We start from the raw sequence: 22239 nt of genomic DNA, 5'->3' as shown, positions 1-22239 counted from the left end.
CTTCAAGTATTCTTGCGTACTTCGCATTCAAGTGACGCCGCCCGCCGGTAGGATTGTCTTCCGTAGAAAAATTCTGTGATCTCCATTCATCCGCTACACTTTAAGCAGAGCCGATCGCACTTAGCAGAGAGAATAAAGCCCTTACTGATCTTTCTGCGTGAATTGAACTTGCGATGCGTTTTAACGCATCATGACTTATGAAAGCGTCCGCAACGCGTTGGAAATCTTGCTTTCGGCCGAAGTTCTGCGCGAATACTGTAAGCGGCCCCTTTGATCTTATTAACCAAGCGTGCTGAATGGAACCAGCGGGTCTCCCTAAGCCACACTTGAAAGGTAGGATCAGAGGGAACGAAGATATAAGGCGGCTAAAGGAAATAAAGAAATACCGGCAGAAACAGTGTAAAACGCAGGAGCGGTCGCCGGCCGACGTTGCTACGGTAATTAATATGTCCCTCGCAATGGGCCGGCGTCCGTCCAGGCTGTCCCTCGAACCATGTGCCTCCTGACAGGCTCCAGGCCCACCATGACCCTCTGTTGGATAAGTAGATTTATAGAGGAGGATCCAGTTGCAGACGCCTATAGAGTGGAGCTCCACCGGAAACACGTGACCTCAACTCTGTGTTGCAGCGAATAAACCCAAACTTAACCTTAAACCCTAAACCTAACCTGAGCTCCACTTTACATCCTTAAAGATCACGTATTTCTGGTGGAGCTCCACTCTACAGGCGTCTGCAGCTAGACCCTCTTGGATTTATGGGAAATGGATACAGACGATTCTGGAAGAGAGTTCAGTGTGCTAAAATCTGATTCAAGCTTATCTTCATTCTAGGTGGCATTATTCTATGCAACAAAGTGGATTTCTGTAGCCTTCTGTTGCCGTGATTTGAGTATCGCTTTGCAGTAAATCAGCAGATGTGTTTTTTTTTCTGCCGTTCACACCACTCCTCATGGTGAATAACCTGTTCTGCAATGAGATGGTCTATGTCGGGTATTCTTACGAGTAATCCCCTCATCTCCAAGCAGCAGACGATGCCTAGTGATGCATTTCACAGCAGTAATTCATGAATTCTTGATGCGATGCATTCGTTTGATTATAATTTATAATGTCTGACTGAAGTTTGACTCGTAATGGTTTACGTGGTCATTAAATCCATGTTGACAGATGTCTCGCTAAAATTATGAAAATCAGAAAAACTACTTATTACGTAAAAACACAACCGAACCCACTGAACACTTCATTATCAATAGCCGATTATCAAGTCAGATTCATAGTTGTCTGAAACCAACGCGATCAATATGGAGCAAGAGGTGAGGGCCTTTCTGACCAAAGGTACAACTCTGTCGCAGAAATTATACATATATAACTAGTGAAACAGACTTATTGTAGGAAATGTTTGTAAGCTTTAGGAAAACGTTGGCTGAATATCAATCTATCTGTGTGTGTGTGTGTGTGTGTGTGTGTGTGGGAGGGGGGACCAGATGTCCCCAGAATGTGATAAAAACCTGTTATTTTGACCTTGTGGGGACGATTCTTTTAGTCCCCATAAGAGGAAACTTAGTAGAGGTTAAGGTTGTCGATGTTGGAGTTACGGTTTTCCCCACAGTATTGAATGGATGGTCCCCACAAAGGTATGGATGCAAACATGCGTGTGTAGCTGTGCGCCTTGAAAATCAACCTTCAGAAATCAGGGCCTTTTGTCCTGGGAGGCTGAAATCACCTCTCCTGTCAGCCGTGCTTCTGCTAAAGCAGCAGCCGGCATTAAGATCTTGCTCCGTCCCTCTGATTATCGAGGCCCTTCCGCTGTTAGGGAGACCTACCGTCAGCTTTTTTTTTTGCGACGCTTCTTTATAAGCTGAGGCCTGCGGAGGAAGGCCTGTCCTCTCCTCGATTTGGGCGATAAAAAGGACAAACAGAGCAGGGTGTTGTCGTAATTACTAACGTCCTGATAATTGACTGGAAATTTGGGTGTCGTATTTGTTACTGAGGATCATTTCCCACATCGGTGTTCTTCCACACTGCAAGGGCGGTTTAAGTAAATCGCCGAGTCTAAACTGCTCTCATCCACCCAGGGTGTCCCCTGCCGTGTGGCTTGTGCTTCCTGTGACGGGGTCCAGGGCTCCGCACTGGAAAAAATGCTTTTACCATACGAATGGATGCACAGACGCCTTGCAGTGAACTCTGCAGGGACGCCCTGCATCACTTCCCACAACAGACACCTACCTGTACAATCAGGGAGGCGCTTCAGCCATAGATGGCACTAATTAAATTACACGTTAAGTTCAAATTCTTTATGGGAGTCTCACGTTGACTCCAGAGACTTTCTGCGGAGTAAATGAAATATGATCGGAGTGTAAATAAGGGCACATCCTGATTTGCTTTTTTTTTTTTTTAGTCCACCTGAGGAATCACATCATACATTTTTATATGACAGTGCTATTTGGGCGACGCAGGCCTTTGCGTGACAGTATCTTTTATGATTCTGATTAAATCCTCCATCACTGTCTCTTTCGAGGGGGCTGTGTTTTTCAATTCAGCTATCGGACTGTAAAGATGCCAATAGGACCCTATCAGCTCTAACCCATCCCTTGGTCTCTTTGACCTGCGTGAAGAACACATTAAATCTCCTCTTTCCATTAAATCTTGTTGTGTGGGGAATGACCATGGATTTACAGCAGACATGTAGCCCCGACGCCCAGAGAGGCTGATGCTGGAGACAAATCCTCCTTTCCAGGGCCCAGCCACTCGGGCCCGTGACGCCCCCACTCAGAGCAAAAGTGGAATGTGGCCGAGTTTCTTACCTACTTGTGTAGTTCTGGCAGCTTCTGAGACCTCAGTTCTCCTCACCTGACCCAGTTCTTCTGGAAGTCCTTGTCCCCCAGGAAGCCTATCACTTGAGACAGTCCTTTTCCTACTAGAACCATACTACTTGAGACAGTCTTCATCCTCCTGGAAGCCTATCACTGGAGGTAGGGTTCCTGGGGCACAATGACTATCACTGGAGACAGATCAAGTCCTCCTAGAAGCCAATAACTAGAGACCATCATTGTCCTACTAGAACCATATTACTTGAGATGGTCCTAGACCTGCAGGAACCATATGACCAGAAATAACCTCAAAAATGACACTATTTGAGCACAGAATGCAGAGAACCAAACCAAGAGGACCCAGACCTTGATGGGACCCGGGGGGACCACAGTGCCTTTCTTCGGGCTGTGGCATTTCCACAAGCCAACACACCACACCATAGTCTGCACAAACGGCAAGCAAAGGTTCTTTACAAAACCTCTCAGAACAGCAGACCCCGCATCACCAAAGGAATATTTCTTAATTAGAGATGAACACATTTAATACCTTCTCGGAGGATTATACTTCTCGATTTCAATTTGACGCCGAAAGAAAATTTATACCAGATTCCTTTTAATCTTTTTAAAAAAAATGCAATTACACATCTTTGTAATAATTACATGATAATAAAATTCCTGCTCACTTATAAAGCACATACTGAAAAAAAAGGTTTTTCAGCTGGTAACAACACAAAACATTCAGAAATGTTTGCATCTAAGACACCAGGAATCTCCTTACAACAGTGTACACCAGTGCATTTATTGCAAAGAGGCTGCAGTCTCTACAGGAGCCGTCTTAAAGCTGTATCCAGATTAATACAAAAAAAAAAAAAAAAAACATGGTTTATGAAGACTTCTCTAAACCATGAAGTCTATATGATCTTTTCGATATACAGAACATCAGGAAGTGTTCAGTTTGGGGGTAAAAAAAAAAAAAATAATCTACAAATACAATTATAATCCACCATAAAACAGAGAAAACAGACATAGTGATGCTTCAATAGGAGAGTGAGGAGCGAAAAAAGTCAACATTCAATGTCACGCTTAACGACCAGCCATTAGGTCTGATATTGATGTATTTGTTTCTCTATTTTCACAATGGATTCGCTTAATTAGGCCTTTGCCACGATAAGCACACTTTTTTCACCAAGATACACATAATGGTTACAGGAAAAAAAAAAAGTGGATATTTTAGGTATCCAATGCTTCAGGAGTCGGCTACAATGACATCGGAAGAGATGACTTCACTGAAGCCATAGTCATTTAAATAGATTACATATACAGGCCACCCGCGCCTAGAATATGGGAGAAAAAAAATATTATGCCATTTAAATCCACTGACATCTGCATCGTTTAACTGGCAAGTTAACAGTTCAACCTGACAAGCGCATTTTTCATAACTTATATGGGCCTTTTAAATATTAATCTCCTAACTGCTGCGGGAAAAGGGGGAAAAAAAACACAAACTAACTCCGACCAAGAGGCAAACATTTCAACATATATTATTGCTGATATGTATACAAACGTGCAAAACCTGTATTTGATTGAAAATATAAATGCACTTCATTTATTAGAAATTACAATCTAGAGTAATCAAGGCAGGTATTTTTACCTTCTGAAATAATCCTGAATTAAACAGAATTACAAGGCTGGAAAAAAATTAGGTCACTTAATTGTATATTCGAATACTTCTCAAACCCACTTCAGTGTCAATATACTGAATATATACTGAATATATAACCCTGACGACCTTTAAGATAAAGAAAGACAATAGAGCCAAACTATCACCACACCTGACGAGCTACAAAATATAAAGCCACCAGTGGGGGTCCACACCCCCCCCCCCCATAAACAGTAATGGTATCGTATTTTTAAAAATTTAATTTATAAGCACCCTGGCACCAATCAGAAGACGTAGTCCTTGGTTGCCCTAAGGGAGGGCATGGCATCGCTGACGTTCTGGTCTAGTCGCCGATACTCCACACCCTTGGAGCAGAAGCCATCTCTCCATCGTCGACCCTGGACCAGGAGGAGGATCTGAGGGCAAGCAAACAGACGCACAGGATCTTAAATGCTTGCCTTTCCCTGCGGTCCGTCCTTATGAGACAGGATACAGGAGTGTCTGGGGTCTGCCTGTTTTTTTTCTCCATCATCCCATAAATTAAGCTAGCTAATTCTTCATCGATTTTACCCAATTTGGCGAATGACGAGGAATCTGTTTTTGAAAAAAAAAAACACTACTACGAAATGTGTAAGGCATTTATTTAAGACTATTTACTTATTTTAAAATCGTTATAATAAATTGTTTCAATAGTCAACAGCTATTGCAGAGGGGCTCGATAAATTTCGGTATTGCTTGCTTAAAGAACAAATTGGTCTATGGCGCCATCTGCTGGTCAGAGCAGAAAGCATATGAGTTCTGTTTCAGTAACGTTTCATTGTCTTTAAATAAGGAAGTTATGTATGGCGTTTTGCAAAAGACAGTAAGCACACCCTGTAAAACATCACATGCTTATTTGTGTCCAGTGACGTGTAACCTGCAGGCTAACTACAACAAACATACCTTTATATAAAGGCCAAGTACTATAGTGGTATTCAAACCTTTTGACAGCACCCCCCCAAAGCTGAAATATTTGTCCTGATCCCACCTCTCATATACACACACAGACCCCAAATAAACTTCAATTACTAAATAAAATAAAAATGCAATTATTTTAATCAGTGTCATACAATGTGTACAAGCATATAATGTATTCAGATTATTTTTTATATTTCTAAAGGGTGCAACTTTGAAATAGGTCTGCCCTAACCTCTAATCCTAATCTGACCTCTAATCTAATTTGAGTAACTCTGAAGTAACACGTTTAAATTATCTGCTCCGAGTGCTTACCTTTCTCTTGTTGTGGTAGGTAATGTACACAATAGCCACAAGGAACGCAAAGATGACCAGGTGAAGGAAAAAGTGGGAGTCTGCATCCTCATAAATGGTGTTGAGGTCTTTGCCGTCCAGGATGGTTGTTGAGGCCTCATTCCCCACTTCACTGTAAATCTCATCCTCATCTTCTCTCTTATCATCCATGTCCACGAAGTCAGTCGTGTCATCGACGTCAGTCGGGTCCCCATTGTCGGTCGTGTCATCGACGTCAGTCGGGTCCCCATTGTCGGTCGTGTCATCGACGTCAGTCGGGTCCCCATTGTCGGTCTTGTCATCGACGTCGGCCGTGTCCCCATTGTCGGTCGTGTCATCGACGTCAGTCGGGTCCCCATTGTCGGTCGTGTCATCGACGTCAGTCGGGTCCCCATTGTCGGTCGTGTCATCGACGTCAGTCGGGTCCCCATTGTCAGTCTTGTCATCGACGTCGGCCGTGTCCCCATTGTCGGTCGTGTCATCGACGTCAGTCGGGTCCCCATTGTCGGTCGTGTCATCGACGTCAGTCGGGTCCCCATTGTCAGTCTTGTCATCGACGTCGGCCGTGTCCCCATTGTCAGTCGCATCCACCTCTTCACCCCCCCCCATGTCACCCTGAGTGGGGGAGGTGCTCAAAGGCTCATCTGTGGAAAGTGGGCTGCCCATGGTTGGGGCTGCAGAGGGTGACAGGTGGATGTCAGGTGACACTGGGACACCGGATTTTTGTTCCGATGAACGGTTCACAGAATTTGGTGATAAGACGGAAGCTTTTTCGTCAGCTTTCTGCGTACCTGTTCAACAGATAACAAGTGATAACCATGAATGAGTTGAATTGTCTTTAAAGAATAGCCCCAGATACAATAATGGAAAATATAGCCAAGTAAACCATGTTAGGCCATCAATGATCTGTGTGATTTTTTGGCGAAATGTTTAGCTATCACTAAATGATAATTTTTTTCCTTTACATTGTCACATAGAAAGATATTCAAATATATGCAGTACTCAATGCAGGAGTATTTTTCAACAAGATTTAAATGAAAATTTGAAAATTCAAAGCCAAAGAATATAGTCTACATTTCACTTTATTTAAAATTTTTCTCTTTATGTTGCGTTCGTAAGTAATGTGATAAATAAAAAGATTTAGCACAGCAATGCTATTAGTTACACATCAGGTCTCTCCCAGACAAATGAGATGCGAATCCCTTCAAGCACTGGTCTAGGCGTTATGCTGTGTTCCGTCTGAACTCGGAAGTCGGAATTTCTGAGTTCCTAGTCGTAAATATCAACTGGAACGCCCCCTGAAGTTGGAATTCTGACTTGAAAAGTCAGAGGAGCCTCAGAATTCATGATGACTGTGTCCTTTATGACTTTTTTTGGGACTCGTTAAATCGATCATGCACACAATACTGTGCAACCTCTATCTGCGGACATGCTGCTATGGTGTTTTTATGATCAAAATATGCTGTTATCGACTGATATTGCCAACAATGGCTAACACTGAACCTGCCAAAAACTGGGGCCCGTTTCAGAAAGTATGATTTCTTACTTAGCCCGATAACTTGTCGGATTTAAGGTAGTATTTATGGCAGTATTAGTAAATGAAGATAAAGGCCATTTAAACTGGGGTAACTTAATCCAGCTATGCAGGAAATCCTGCTGTTTGAATCAGGTCCCTGGTACTGCTAAATGACTCTCCAACGTTGTTGTTGCACTAGAACGAAATTGACTTGGGAGAGACGTCATTCCCAGCTATAACTTCCGACTTCCGAGGTAAACGGAACGCAGCGTCAGAGCTGCCGCTCTCAGGTAGCTGGGTTAACTTAAGCTAGAAGTCAGGATTGCCCAATAAGAATGCCCCTTACCTAAACTCCTATTGGACAATCATCACTTCTAGCTTAACTTAATCAAGCTAACTGAGAAATCTATGCAGTAGCTGGAGTTTTAGACTGGAAAATAAAATTAAAAGCCATTTATATGAAGTCTGACCACAGATGTTGGCGGGTAAAAGAAATAACTCAAGGCCAACTGCTTCTGGCTGAAAAGCTTCTTTATCTAACAGCCGAAGACCCAGTTAACAGGTCGGGATCATGTGAGGAATGTATGACACAGAAATTCAACTCTGAGAAAGAGACAAAATACCTCAGTGTCCCTTGAGCTAGAAAATGTAAAATGAAGCTGCACGCATTTTTCAAATGTTGCTGTGAAGACAAGCAAGGTAATCAAAACACAAGGTGCCCATTCAATAAACATAATTTCCTTAATCATGTGAATAAATCATACCTATGTTGGTCTGAAATATTTGCTTTTTATGATATATCCTAGACTGCAAACAACTGACATTAGAGGTACTTGGTCTGTAATAATCAGCAACACAGGAAACATGGTTTTGTTTAATTTTGGGGGTGCTCTAAGACCCTGTTTAATAAGCCTGACGCATATTTACCGTTGCCTCCCACCAGGACAACAGTCACACACAAATATCCTTTGTCTCGCTGACCTCAAACAAAAGGAACGTTTTTATTTATTTTGGGTGTTCACTCTGAATATCAACGTAGACGTCACTATTATCGGTGAAGGCCGTCGACCAAATGCCAGTCAAATCCATGTAAACGCAAGGCACCGTGGTACTCAATTTAGGGGGAGAGGGGATTCCGCTCATGAGCAGGGATCTCAGGACCCCACTGATAAGGTATTGGCACAGGCTGTGAGCAAGAGGAATCCAACACTTTGTTAAACCGAGGAAAGCTTTCGGGCTTGAATGAAGCTTTATTACTTAAAACTTGGGCCTACTGCCAGCCGAACAGAGTTGTTCTGTTGACACGTGCGGCCTGTAGGATTTCAGGAGCCAAAACAAAGTCAAATCAGAATAGTTTCACTTCACGTTTTTTCAACAAGGGTAATTCATAAAATTCATAACATTCATAAAATCAAGCCCATCTCTTTTCTCATCCCCTAACTGGCATTATGCATGAGAGAATTAGCCGGCTGCAGACGCGCAGACGAAAACCAAACAAGTTCGAAAAAAGTTTATAAACAACCAATCGAAATGAGGGGGGGCTTCAAGGTTCTCCTAAACAGATCTCCCATAATTCGCATTTGATCAAAATTGCGATGAACTCAGCACTATTCAGTCAGTAATTCTGCGCTATAGCAAGCAAGCAATTACTCCAGCTGAGAGATGGTGAGTCTTTCTTCAATGGAACGATTCACGCGTTCGGTTCAAATTCAGGAACCAAGCGTTCATGTGTGGGGTGAAGGAAATCGTGGTCACTGTTTCACTGGAGGATCAGCAAATTCACCAAGATAACCAGCAATCGGCGACCAGCTACACCAATGAAACCTGTAACATCCCACCCGGTACTTTGTTCCTACATTTTATGAGGTTAAATAAGTTAACACCCCACACCAGCCGCCACAACTAGCATTTATGGGTTATATCTACATAACATCTGGGTTGTCATAGGTGGGTGAAATAGCAGCAATCTACACGATTCTCTCGGCTGCCTGGCTCCCCTGAGTGAGGGTCGTGTCACTCGTCTCCATGAAAGCAGTGTAGTTGGAGACAACATCAAACACCAAGGCAACAACTTACCTGTTCAGACTGTGTATCTAACCCACCGACTTACAGAATATGGACTGAATTTCTTACTAAGTTTAACCCATAGTAAAGAATGTCTTACGATTTTATAACTGATATTAATCATGAATTCTGTAATCATATAAAATATATAAACGGTCTAAGTACTTGATGCAGTTAATAATTACTCTCAATATAAAACTATCAAATAAATAATCTGCATGGTCTCGGATAACCGAGTGTTAGTGAATGGAACGCAACCAAACTGGTGGGGGAACTTTGCATTTTCTACGCTGTTTTCATCTGAAGAATTGTTCAAATACTTTCAGGGTAAAACGTCAAAATGCAATGATGGTGATCGCTTTCATTCCATTTTACGAGTCACGACAAATGGCAGTGTTGTGTCATGTTGCCAAAAGGAGTCTATTTCAAGCGCTTCAAAAGTGCCACAATGACGACACGCTTCAAAAGTATACTAAAAGGAGGATGTTGTAAAAATGCACGACCTTTCATAATATGGGAAGTGAATCCCTTCTGAAATAGTTTCATTTCACACGCTGAAATAAGTACAGGAAAGGTTTCAGCTGAGCAATTTAGAGAGACAAACAAGCCGCTCAGCGCGACACGAAAGGGCAGCTCTAGGTAAATAACGATCTGGATCGTGGTCAAACACACCCTACCTGTTCCGCAGGGAGGCTCAATCAGGCTGAACAGGATATATTACCGGCTCCAGATCTAGCGCCAGCCTCACATGCAGACTGCCGGCAAACGGCATTATAATTGCAAACAAATATATGCAATCGAAGTAAATATGCATATAAGCACAGAGAGGGAGGGGAAAGGGGTTGTAAATTAATCGATTCTGTATAAAGTAGACACTTAAACAGCAGACAGTCCAGGTTAACTGGGTGAAAGGGTGTGCCGGCCGAATGATGCGATGAAGTCGGGTCATATTTTTGTACACAGATATATAAGCGATAAAGGTGCAGCCGGTTTTGGTAAATAATGAGTGACTACTGCGGCATTAGGGAAGCCAGGTAACACTGCGCATCCATCAGCAGGGAACAGGTATCCAGTGCCATTTAAATCTGATCCAAGTTAATGAAGTCGCCGGAGAGCAACCACAGGTAACCGCCCGGGGCCGAAAGTGACCGCAAGGCTGCGATCACAAGCCGGCGGAGCGCCGCGCAGTCCCTCGTAACCGGCTCCTTTCCCCAACTTCAAACTTAATTCATTTGTGAGGCACGCAAGTCACTTACCTAACGCCGAAATCAGGTGAGATGCGTACAGCAAAATGAGAATCGACGCCACGGAGCGCATGGCCGCGTACCGAACCGTCCTGCTCGCGATCGCCATCTTGAGCGCGGGAACGCGGACGCGCGCTCACGATGCGCAGGACTCGGAACTCGGAGGAGAAACTGCGGCGTTAACTGGAAGTGAAAACTGGCCGCATTGAGCTAAATTCAGCGCTCTCATCAGAAGCCAGTGGGTGGATCTAAGGTGTTTAGGGAGATCTATATTTAACCCCCTTCCATACAGATATACAGACTATCCAACAGACATCCGAGTTAAGCGAAATGGGCGTGATGGTCACATGATTAAGATCGTCAATGTCTCTGTGAGTGACCGCAAACTTTTAATGTTTACAGGAATAGTCACGCTAGTGGTATGCAGTTCCGGACGAGCCGGTTTCACTACTTAACCCCCCATGCAAAACACGCAGTCACCACTGTATTTTAATAATCCCGGCATAATATGTGCCCCCCTCCCCAGTTGGCTGCAAAATTAACCATAACATGCAGCTGTAGTTTGAAAATTCGATTGCCCAATACTGCCGTGAACTACGAAGCAGTGTGCATTACGTGACGTCAACTTTAAATAATTTCCTGTTCTATATTTTGTATTCCTGCAGCTTTAAATATTACCGATAGCAGAGTAATACCACTCCTGGGTTTAAAAGTGACCTTTACCGAGGAAATTCCTACTTATGCACACTTAGTCCTTACCCTGAAGCGAACAGTACTAAAAGAAAAATAGGCACAGATCAGATCAAGGTAATTGTTTTATTACTATTATGGGAATAACAATAGTCAAGTATATAGGGGTTTGTTCCGGTTTTGAAATTAAGAACGGAAGACATTTCCCATGAAAATGTACCTATTCTACCAGAAGCATTTCTGTGGATCGGCAGGCCGTGTGAAGGGGTAATCTTCTTTTTAACTTGACCCCCATTACCCAGAGCTCTGCTTTTAGCCCACGAGAAGACGGTAGGAATAGGACACCGTAAAATATACATACTTTTAACTACTTATAATGTGACGAGACCCACACATACAAAGTGAAACACACAAACTTTTAGTGCCTTGGAGAATTACTGTTGCATAAGTGTAGGGCGACCAAACCAACACGCAAAGCGACAACTAATCAACGCATCATGTCGTTCTTGATTTTTTTTCCCTAATTCATGGCAATATATCACATTTTCCAAATGCAGAACGTAACCCCGGTACCCAGGGCCAACACTGTGACGCATGCAACAGCCCCATCTAGTGGACAACAGATTCTACAAGCAGTTTCACATCGCCCTCATTTATTTTTTGACCAGCTTTTTCCACAAGAGAAAATAAATTAAATAAGCGCTCGCTTGTCGTGGAATGATCGCGAATTTAAGAAAACGAGCTCAATTAGTGTTTTTCTGTGTAATCATATAATCATCTCAAATTCTGCGCTGTATGATACGTTCCTGACATGAACACCCTTTCTACAATGAACTAAATCATAACATTTAAAAAACACTGGCTTGCCATCCTGGTACACCTAACGGAAACACAAGGTGAAGAATGTAGCTATTAAAATATTCGGAGGATATTGCAGCACTATATTATTCTATGCCTCAAATTCCAGGCCCAGTCCCAATTTATGTCCACCGGCATTGATGTTCTTCCCATCCAGGAGGGCAGAGAGGGTCAGCTTTATACCTAAGTAGGAAGGAATGGAAAATCTGTCAAATAGTGACTAAAGGAATTCATTAATCTCTTCTTCTCTATCCGATTATAAATCCGAGACTGAATTGCCTCGTAGCTTAAATATTCTTTAATAAATGTTACTCGGAGTTTAACTGCTTTGTCAAACACTGGAAATCGACGAAAACAACCTCACCCGGTTTCAGAGTTTGAGTGTAACCAAGTCCCACAAGACTGGAATTATTGACTTTGACCTACAGAAGAAGAAAAAAAAAGACGAAAACAGAATTAAGCAAAAAAAAAAAAAAAAACTCCAAAGTGCCCCCCCCCCCAATTTATTGACGGGACCCCTGAAGGGACTTGCGGCAAAAAATGAAAATGATCTTACTTTCATGTACGCAAGAGATAGGAGATCCTTTTAAATTTTTGCGAAGGTTCCTTCGGGGGCTACGGATTTACTCAATGAATGACGTCAAGGTAAATACATACATTCAAATACTCTTCACTGAATATAGTATCCGATAACATTTAGACTGGATCAAGTGTTCGGTTAGAAACAGAACCTATCCTTCCTGTACTATGGGTCCATATTAAATAATCTACCTTCACATTACGTTTTTTGCACGAGTCGTTTGCGTTAGCAACAACAAAAAAAAACGTATTGTGAGACCACTCATGGTATCAAAAGCGACCAAATGGACGTGCTAATGGTTAATGAACTCAGCGCACGTCGCTCTGGAGGACGGCCAACGGTTACATGATCAGGCTGAGATGGCGAAAAAAAAGCCAGACTGAGTTCCCGCAACTCTGCTGTGCTGTTGTTGCCGCACTGGTGCTGGCTGTTGAAGGCAGCACTTTGCATAAGCATAAAGGCAAAAAAATAAATAAAAAAACAGGTGTTTCTCAATACGAAGAACGCAAGACCGGTCTTGCTAACTTGCCCCCCCACAAGAATGAACTTTGGGTGCAATGAATCATGGGATTGGTCTCGTTCCGCGAGGATGCACCCGATGTATCATTGATATTTGTGGCGGAGTAAGAACAACATGGGGATTTTTACAGTCCTCTGTACTTCTGTTCTTGAGTATTGGAACTGGTCTTCGGGCGATGGAAGATGACATAAAAGGGGTGCGCCAGAACGCGAATACGGTTAAGTACGCAAACTGAGATTCACCCCTCATGAATTCGAATCTGACCGTCGTCATGCATGTCGCACGGCCGTGATCTAGGACCACATATGAAATCAGACTCAAACCTAATTTGAAAAGAACGGATTTCTGTGTCCACACAGCCGTGAAAATATCGGATTTGTGTCACATTATGGAGACAAAAAAAGATAAATAATCGCATACGAGTTACTTCAGCCTGGTAATGTGAACGCAGCCACATATCATCTGTGTATAATATACAGACACCACCGGTCAGAAGTGTCTGCACATCACGGGTTTTTACTCCATTTATCTCATAAACTGTTAAGCTTTGGAAAGTTGATTGAACAACTATAAATAAAACAAGTTTCCTTTATAACATGGAAAGAGTAACAGTGCGTGTCTGACACCCTATTAACTGGCTGTGTGGTGATGGAATAGTCAGATTCCAGGTCGTCCTTTAACTTTAAATGCACTAGTTACCTGCTTCACCCCATGAAACAGAGCAGTATTTAATGTCCCTTGCAGCAAGAATGCCTCAGATTTTCTCTGCTGTTATAACTGACAGAGAAGGTCACTTAGATGAATCAAAGGCATTTTCTTGCCAATAAAGGTACCCGAATGGTGAACATACTGTAAATCTGTTAGCAAATACCAAGTATATTTTTTAGCAAAGGTTAAGTAACATGCAGATGCAGAACATGTCAGCGTGTGCGAAGACGTTCGACTGGCAGTGCATATAACGGCCTATATAACTATGACATTCTACGTACAGAAAAGGAGGCATCCGCGTCAATCTGGTATTTAGCGGCGATGCCGAAGCGGGTGTTGCTGTTTCCCGCCGTCCAGGCTAGGTTCACTGCCGTCTCCAGCTTGTCGTTCACCTTCTGGTAGATGGAGCCTCCGAATTCCGTGCCGTCGTTGCTGTAACACAAGCCAGGCTAAGCCATCCGAGGACAGGCAGGTCTCCATTCACATGGGCTTAGCACAGACTGAACCAATCAGAAACGCATCGACGTTTCAGTGCCGCACTGTTTGACTGACGCATCACCAGCCTCTTCAAAGCCATTGGCTCCTGTCTAATGTGATGTTTACCGTCAATCCATCCATTTATACAGCTTTTGTGCCTGCTTGTTCTGTGTAGGGGTCTGGAGCCTATTCCTGAAAGCGAGGCAGGGAAGTACCCAGGATGGGTTGCGAACCCACTGCGGGGCGCACTCACACACCATTCACGGATAATTCGGTAACTCCAATTAACCTCAGCGTGTTTTTTGGACTGCGGGGGGAAACCGGAATATCTGGAGGAAACCCCACGACGACATGGGGAGAACATGCAAACTCCGCACACATGTGACCCAGGCGGAGACTCGAACCCGGGTCCCAGAGGTGTGAGGCGACATTGCTAACCACTGCACCAACATGCCGCCCACATCCGCCATTATACTGTAACTTAAATGATTAACATTAATTACACTGATCTCTTTCTCAGAAACAGAAAAAGGATTTACAGAGGATTAGTGCACTCCCTTAGCAGACAGGCCTTTCATGGCTGGCGATAAATAACATTATCTTCCTTGGATAACAAGGTTTGGGGCAGCTGTCTTACCCTACGGAAAGCGAGTGCGTAAAAATAGCTGGCGTGTGCCCACTGGCAGACGCACTCACACATTGGTGTGCAGCTGGAACTCGTCCGTTTTGTATCCCACGGCGAAGTTGCTCTGGGTCACCCTGTTCTTTCCAGCCTCGAAAGTTGTCTGGTAGCCGGCCAGCCAGCCCTCGTAGCCGACCACCAGGGCCCCGTGCAGGGCAGTCCCGTTGATGTCGTAGTCCACGTCGCAGCCCATATTAATGTGCTCCCTCTTGTAGGCCGTCTTGATCTTCCCGCTCTTCTTTCTGCCTCGGAGGGGGGGGGGAAAAGGACAAACGTGAAGACCCTGCAAAGACTACAAGTCCCATGAGCACCCGGGAGCACAGCCCAGATCCTTCAGCATGCTTCGTGCTCCATTCCATGTGAGCCCGGAAGTCGGAAATTCCGAGTTTCAGGGCAGAAATTTCACCCACAGTGCCCCAACTGGAAAGTCGGGAAAAACCTCTGCAACCCCGACCTCGGAAGTCAAGGTGGCCGCACCCTTCATCAGCAGACGTGAGAGCTGCAGTTATACACCGTTTATTAGCACTTATGCCTCATTTGTGTTTCAGTAAATTGGTCACACGCTCAGTAATGTCCAATCACTATCTGGGCACTTGTTGCTGCAGTGTTCGCATACGCAAAATACCATGTACTGTTTTGTTACCACCTGATATTGCTAACGATGCCTTGTCCACACCTACTCAGATATTTTTTAAAACAGTGTTAAAAAAAAAAAATCCCCGTCCACACGAACTTTGTCTTTAAAAAAAATTTCCGTCCACATGAAACCACTAAAATGTGTTTTTTTTTGTTTGTTTGTTAGTTTTTTTGAGGAGGGGATCGTGCCATTTTTCAGATGTGCGCTCAGCATGGAATTTGCAAAAAATAAATAAAAAATACAGGCCATTTCACTACGACATCAACGAAGGAATACTTGTAGCCACAGGTAGCTTGGAGAAAATCTCCCCTTTCTTTAGTCCTACATGGGTCCCATCCACAGCACCGACACACTGAGGGATACCATGGGCTCGGTAAAACCCTGCTACTTTGGCCTCAGTGACAGGTAACTGCATGTACAGAGCTCATGTCACTATAATTTCTTCGCATACTTGCTTTACTATTTTCTAAACCACCTGTTTTGACAATCTAAACGCATTTGCTGTTTTGCGTAATCTCCCCTCATCTGCGAAATAGTAGAGAGTGCAGGCAACGTTCTTGATTACGCCGACAGGCGACCTCATTACGGTCGCCTGCCCTTCGACGTTTGGGCGAAGCAGCTCACTCAGAGACAACAGCGATGTCCTGGACATACGAGAATTTTCCCGCCATTCGTCAGCAACAAGCATTTCGTTCTCAAAGTTGTCCCACCAACTAGGAGTCCGACCGGATCTCATCCAAAACCCGGCAGCGGCGTCTGTACCGTAGGAGTGTCGCATATAACAGTCACTTCCGTAGCACATTCCGGCGCCTGTGTTGATCAATATAATGCGAGAGTGACTCAACATTTATCTGTACGCATGTTAGAAGTCCTGTCAGCAAAGTTAGCACAAGCACTATTTCGGCCGAGCCTGCCATTGCTCAGACTCGCCTAATGTATACAGCAAACAGCACACGCTCTGACATTAAAGTGGACAATGGCGCACAATCACGAGCCAAAAGCCGTCTAAACGTCGACGCTGAAAACGCACTTTCTTAAAATCTTCACCCCGGATGGAGCTTTGCAAAAGCTACGTTATCTGCGACCCGAGACGCCATTTGCGTGTGGACAAAAGCCCGAGACGTATAGAAAAAGGTACGTTTTAAAATATACTCGTGAACGTGTGGACAAGGCATCAGAAAGCAGGATTTCCTGCTTAGCCGGATAACTTGTCAGATTTAAGGTAGACTGGGCTAAATGTAAGTAAACAGAGATAAAGGCCATTTAAACTGAGGTACCTTAAATCTGACAAGTTATCCAGCTAAGCAACAAATCCTTCTGTTTGAACCAGGCTCTTGGTCTTGCTGAACGCCTTTCCGACTTCTTGTACTAGACCGCGGTTAACTCGGGTGCGACGTCAATCCCAGCTGCCGCTTCTGACCTCCGAGGTAAACAGAACGCACCATAACTGAGTGACTTTTTAAACAGCGTTTGCCCGATGGACTGGCCCAAAGCCCTTCTGAGGTACTTCCCCAGATTCCAGAGCGTGGGGCGGATTCACCTCACCCGGTGTTCGGAGAGAAGGAGGAATCGAAGGTCAGTTTCAGGCCTTTGAGCAACTGTTGGAGGGATAAAAAAAAAATTAAAAATGTATGTGAGTTATCACCATGGCAACAGCAGGGGCCCTGAATTATGGGATACATTGACAAAAAAAAAAAAGCAAGAGGGGAAGAAAATCACCTGGTCCTCCAAGGTGATCTCAGTGCCCAGGGTGTTATCCGTGTTCCACTTCTCCGTGAAGGTCAGCCCGTGCTCCGCCCACTTGTACTTGGTCTCCAAGCTGCCCATCACTTTGCTGGTTTCCGTGTTGGCCGACCCCGAGCTGGTGAATTCCTGACAGAATCGCAGACGGACGAGACTTTCGGCAAAAGCACGATCCACGTCTGCTCCGGGTCCAAGGATTAGGTGAGAGACGGCTTGGAAATGATCCTTCTAACATGCTTAAGGACTTAAACATCAATCTGAAAAATTACGATAAATGCTACTGGTCAATAATCTGTTAATACTTCAGTTGTTTTTTGTGCTACGCGCTTGCCGGACACTCCACTTGATGCAAGGGAGGGAACAAAGTCCACTTCCTCTTGTGGAGGCGGAACTTTCCCCATCTCCACGTTTCGAAAAGAGCTCGGTCCTCTCTCGGAAAGCCCGGCTTACCAGTCCATTTTCCGACTTGGTTTTCAAGTCCAGCTTGATAAGGCCGAACCCTGCAAGTCAGGAAGTTGTTCGTTAATTAAAATGGCTAATGAGTAATCTCACCCAGAACAGACACTGCCTAGCGGACCACCAGTCAGCAACGTCAGCAGACTACAATAATGGCAACATTTTTCCGGTCTAGGTCAGTATAAATTACGGGAGTGAGTCACCACCTTCTAACCTGAACCGTGCTTTAATTAGAAGCTTCTCCATTTCATTACTGAAATGTACATTTGGCACACAGCGCATTTCAGAGGTCGTTGCCCTATTTTACCCAATCAGACGATGAATACAGAGTCACAATGTATCAGCTGAATAAAGCCCATTTCAGGCAGCAGGGTGCAATGTGCACCTCAGGCCAATGAGAGCCATAATCTCGCCTGCACTGTCAGGCTATTGGTCCATCAGGAAGATGATGGAGAAATACCAAACAGGCCCCTGTGCACGGCTATCAAATGAGGTGGCTGGCCATTTACCGTATCCCTTGGTGAAGATGTCCCTGGCAGACTTGCCGAGGTCAGCGTAAGTGGGCGGTACTGCCATGATCTGCAACGGGGAGAAGAATCTCGTAAGTAACAAAAACCCGGAAAGCGGCAAAGCCGGCGGCAGCAGCAGGACGCAGGAAGAACGGGGAGCCGGGGAATCGGGTTTATCGCAGTGACACCTAGGAGAAGCAGTGAGACCACAGCGCATTAATGAAATATGTGGAGGTCACCCGGGGCTGACGTGACTGCCGGGACACACGCATGACTAACCAATCGGGACTGACAGAGCAGCAAAATGGCCGCCGCTGGGTTCCACACGGCCTTAACACACACAGCCGCCTTAACACACACAGCCGCCTTAACACACACAGCCGCCTTAACACACACAGCCGCCTTAACACACACAGCCGCCTTAACACACTTCCAACAGTCACTGCGCCTTTTGTCCCAAAACTGAATACAGATAAAACACATTAAGTCCTATAAAAACATCTTAATGTGCATATTTAATGTTTAACCTTACATTACACCGGGAAAAAAAACCCAAAGAAATATCCCTATTTATAAAATAAATCATTCTTCTCATTGCGTCTCTGCTGACACCTTGTTGACAGATTAAACACCATTGTCACTCTGCAAATACAGCAATTATGAACTCAGGAATGTATCTCAAATTGTTAACAAGCAGGCGCGCAGCACAGACAAGCGATTACTGACACGCCTGAGAACCGTCTCAGACTCACTCGATGTACTCAGAAGTCGAAAGATATTCTGACATTTGGCAGGTCGCCCCCCAGTCCAGGAACAGCTAACAGTACACAGAGTTAACACTAATTCCAAGATTTCCTAAATACTAAGTATTTCCTCATATCTTTATGTAACACAAATTCCCCCCCCCTCCCCCTGGTAAGATGCATTCTGGGAAATCCATCAATTATACTGGGTTAAAAATGAAAAACAATAACCATACACTATAAATAACAATGATCATGAACTGTCGGACATTTTAAACAAAGACCAAAGCCAATTTGTATCCAGCAGGGGTACAGTCACTGAGTTCAAAGGGAAAGTTCCACTGAATCAGTGCTGAAATCCACACTTATTCTACAGCTGTTAGGCGGAGCGAACTCGCCCTACAAAACACTGGAATCTGCACTGAACCTGCGAAGCTAATCCGATACAATCTGGGACATTAATCACAAGGACTTGCAGCCAAGTTTGTTAGCTCGTCTTGAGGTAAATGGATTAGGGTGCAATTCCTTGCCACCTAAGTAAGGGACATGCAGTTTTTATACAACTTCTATAAACTATCAGCTGAATAATTTTGTGGAATTTAAACCAAATGTGTGTTGGTTGAGGAACAGAGTTTTGATACTTATACTGACCTTCACATATTTACTTAAAACATTTTTTTTTTCGTTTTGATGAAAACAATTAAAACACATATGTAATTTTTACCTGACTACTTGGAGCAAAGGCAAACAAAGCTCAACAGGAATGAAAATTGTACTTTTTAGGGGCGGAGGAGAGGAGATGTCTGTCTAGCAGCTATATAATGACTAAATTACAGAACCATTCAGCCCACAAACACCAAAAATACCCATTTTTACTGTCAAAAGACCAAGATAGACTAACAATGCCTCTAATGACATTGAGGGGGAGATATTGCACTACACATACAGCTACGTGAATATAAAATACGTATTAATAAACTTGTAAAAAAAAAAAATACTGACCACCAAGGGGCACAGGGAGGGGACTCGACCCAGATGGTAGCGAATAACGGAAAAGGTGACAGCACAGAATGTAAGAAGTGTACAAAAAGTACGACTAAACCGGTAGTTTTTCCACACAGAATGCGTTTTATAGCATGATTTATTTATATATATGAAGTCATTTTTTGGTGTCAAAAATTGGATTTATGACCCTAGTTTTCATTAAGTTACAATGCTGACGATCGGTTTGGCAGCGAACAAAGCCCTAACCGGCGACTGTCATGTTTAGGCTTGACGGTGAAAACGCCTCCGGCCAAACAGCGTCTACGCCACGAAAAGAGCTGGGAATTTGGTGTTTATTTGCGATCGATATTTTGGCTTGCAGAGAAGCACATGGTCACTCGGCCCTGCTCGTAGGAACTATACGGAACGATAACCGGGCGCGACCTTTATTCGTGGGGCCGGGTAGAGGTCATCCGCGGCTCGACGTCCTCCACACGGGGGACAGGGGGTGTCCGTACGCCATCAAATCAGAATAAACATAGCCTCGAATTTTATTTAAGCAAGAAACAAATATTAAGCGATCAGATAGATATATAAGACGGTGCGTGATCCGGACCCGTTTTAACAGATGGGATCTGAGGGGTGTCATGTGGCAGCGTGCATTTAGACAACACCCACATTCATGGGCCAATGGCCTGGAAACGTTACTTTTTTTCAAAACATTAAAATTATTTCTAATAAGGGAACAAATTTTGCAAAAGCAACTATTGCAAGAAAACGCGACGGGCCTATAGAAGGACCACCGCGGGGATGAGTGACCCGCTAACCGGCTAGTTAGCAAGGTTGTTGCAACTTTCCATGTTTTGACACGGTCCTGGGTGGAAAAAGCGGACTAAGTTAATAACTCGCAGCATTTGCCATGTAGCGTGTCCGAAACGAAGACTCTGCTCGCGCTTCTGCACGCCGAGGCCGCGAGCTGAGACACTGAGCTCGCGAGCCCTCCGCCGCAGCTCAGCATCAGCATATCGCCCCTTCTTATATAATTAAAAACCGAATTTTCCACCAAAAACAGGTTGCAACACTAACTGTAATCTAAGCACTGCGCAAAATGACGAATGAATAAAAATACAACGTACCTTGGAGAGTGTGGGAAAAGCCCGTTAGAAACGCACACCGTGGACCAGATGAAGGCAGGGGAAAGGGGAGGTGCTATACGCGTAGCCTGAGAGGTCCACCCCTTCCCTTCCCTCCCAGCATAGAATAAGCCTGTAATCGCTGATCCAGGATCGGCAAATAGCTAGTGAATTCAGACTATGACGCAGCAAAACTGTCCCAGTGTCAGTGCTTGCTTGGGATCGTCACCGTTTGTCCTTATCCGCACCTGTGATTGTAGGAGGTAGACAGACGATTAAGGAGAAACTAGTGGCGGCTAACGGTCACAAATGTCGGGAGCTAGTACCATTGAAATGACTGGAAAGGTTTATTTGTACCATTCACTACATTTTAGAATTATACACATCAAAATTGTAAAATAACATATATGCAATTACGCACTGGTCAAAACAGTATTAAACAAAAATGAAAATCATTTGTTGTGGGAGGAGAGCCAGCCCTGTGGGTTGGGACTCAGAAGGTTGCTGGTTCAAATCCCAGTCTGCAGAGTGATCCCATCATTGCGCCCTTAACCAAGGTGCTTAACCCCAACTGCCCCAGTGACTGGCTGACCCTACTGTCTCCTCTATGCCAGTTCCATGAGGTGGCCTCCTGGGATGCTTCAGCTGTCCTGAAGGAGGTCCCATGTATACACTCATTGGCCGCTTTTCTTTCACTCTCTGGTCAAACTCCTCCAAAACCATCTCTACTGTGTTCAGGTCAGGTGGCGAGGTCATGTGACGTGACGCTGTCGCTCTCCTTCGGAAGTGGCTTGTCGTGTCCAAACTTTTGACTAGTACTGCATAGCATGCTACTGACCATGTGCAGAATTTCAGACGTAGAAACTATTATTAGTATCAACTATGAAAGCAACCGACATACACCAATAGTTTAATTAGTATTAATTATTAATAATTAGAAATA

General features: G+C 44.2%; 2 protein-coding genes across 2 annotated transcripts; both read right to left on the bottom strand.

The window, feature by feature from the left end:
* Positions 1-3401: 3401 nt before the first annotated feature.
* On the bottom strand, positions 3402-10894 carry LOC125727627 (germ cell nuclear acidic protein-like). The gene is made up of 3 exons (XM_049004480.1): positions 10589-10894; positions 5735-6543; positions 3402-4881 (listed from the first exon to the last, which is right to left on the bottom strand). The coding sequence occupies exons 1-3, from the start codon at positions 10683-10685 to the stop codon at positions 4750-4752; spliced, it is 1038 nt and encodes a 345-aa protein (XP_048860437.1). The 5' UTR covers positions 10686-10894; the 3' UTR covers positions 3402-4749.
* Positions 10895-11373: 479 nt separating this feature from the next.
* Positions 11374-21391, bottom strand: LOC125727628 (voltage-dependent anion-selective channel protein 1). The gene is made up of 9 exons (XM_049004481.1): positions 21300-21391; positions 18437-18506; positions 17922-17971; positions 17448-17600; positions 17274-17326; positions 15106-15333; positions 14214-14364; positions 12489-12546; positions 11374-12307 (listed from the first exon to the last, which is right to left on the bottom strand). Exons 2-9 carry the CDS (start codon positions 18501-18503, stop codon positions 12216-12218), a joined length of 852 nt encoding a protein of 283 aa, XP_048860438.1. The 5' UTR covers positions 18504-18506; positions 21300-21391; the 3' UTR covers positions 11374-12215.
* Positions 21392-22239: the final 848 nt, after the last annotated feature.

This window comes from Brienomyrus brachyistius, unplaced genomic scaffold, assembly GCF_023856365.1.
Source record: "Brienomyrus brachyistius isolate T26 unplaced genomic scaffold, BBRACH_0.4 scaffold105, whole genome shotgun sequence".
NCBI classification, from domain to species: domain Eukaryota; kingdom Metazoa; phylum Chordata; class Actinopteri; order Osteoglossiformes; family Mormyridae; genus Brienomyrus; species Brienomyrus brachyistius.
The sequence above is the reverse complement of the archived record's forward strand: the minus strand, read 5'-3'. Positions and strand labels throughout refer to the sequence as shown.

Coding starts and splice junctions, on each gene's coding strand:
- LOC125727627 (XM_049004480.1), bottom strand. CDS start 10,685: ATGGCGATCGCGAGCAGGACGGTTCGGTACGCGGCCATGCGCTCCGTG. Junction 6,544..10,588: donor TCACCTGATTTCGGCGTTAG/GTAAGTGACTTG, acceptor TCTGTTGAACAG/GTACGCAGAAAGCTGACGAA. Junction 4,882..5,734: donor CCTACCACAACAAGAGAAAG/GTAAGCACTCGG, acceptor GCTTGCCCTCAG/ATCCTCCTCCTGGTCCAGGG.
- LOC125727628 (XM_049004481.1), bottom strand. CDS start 18,503: ATGGCAGTACCGCCCACTTACGCTGACCTCGGCAAGTCTGCCAGGGAC. Junction 12,547..14,213: donor ACGCGGATGCCTCCTTTTCT/GTACGTAGAATG, acceptor CTTCTTCTGTAG/GTCAAAGTCAATAATTCCAG. Junction 12,308..12,488: donor CACTCAAACTCTGAAACCGG/GTGAGGTTGTTT, acceptor CTTCCTACTTAG/GTATAAAGCTGACCCTCTCT.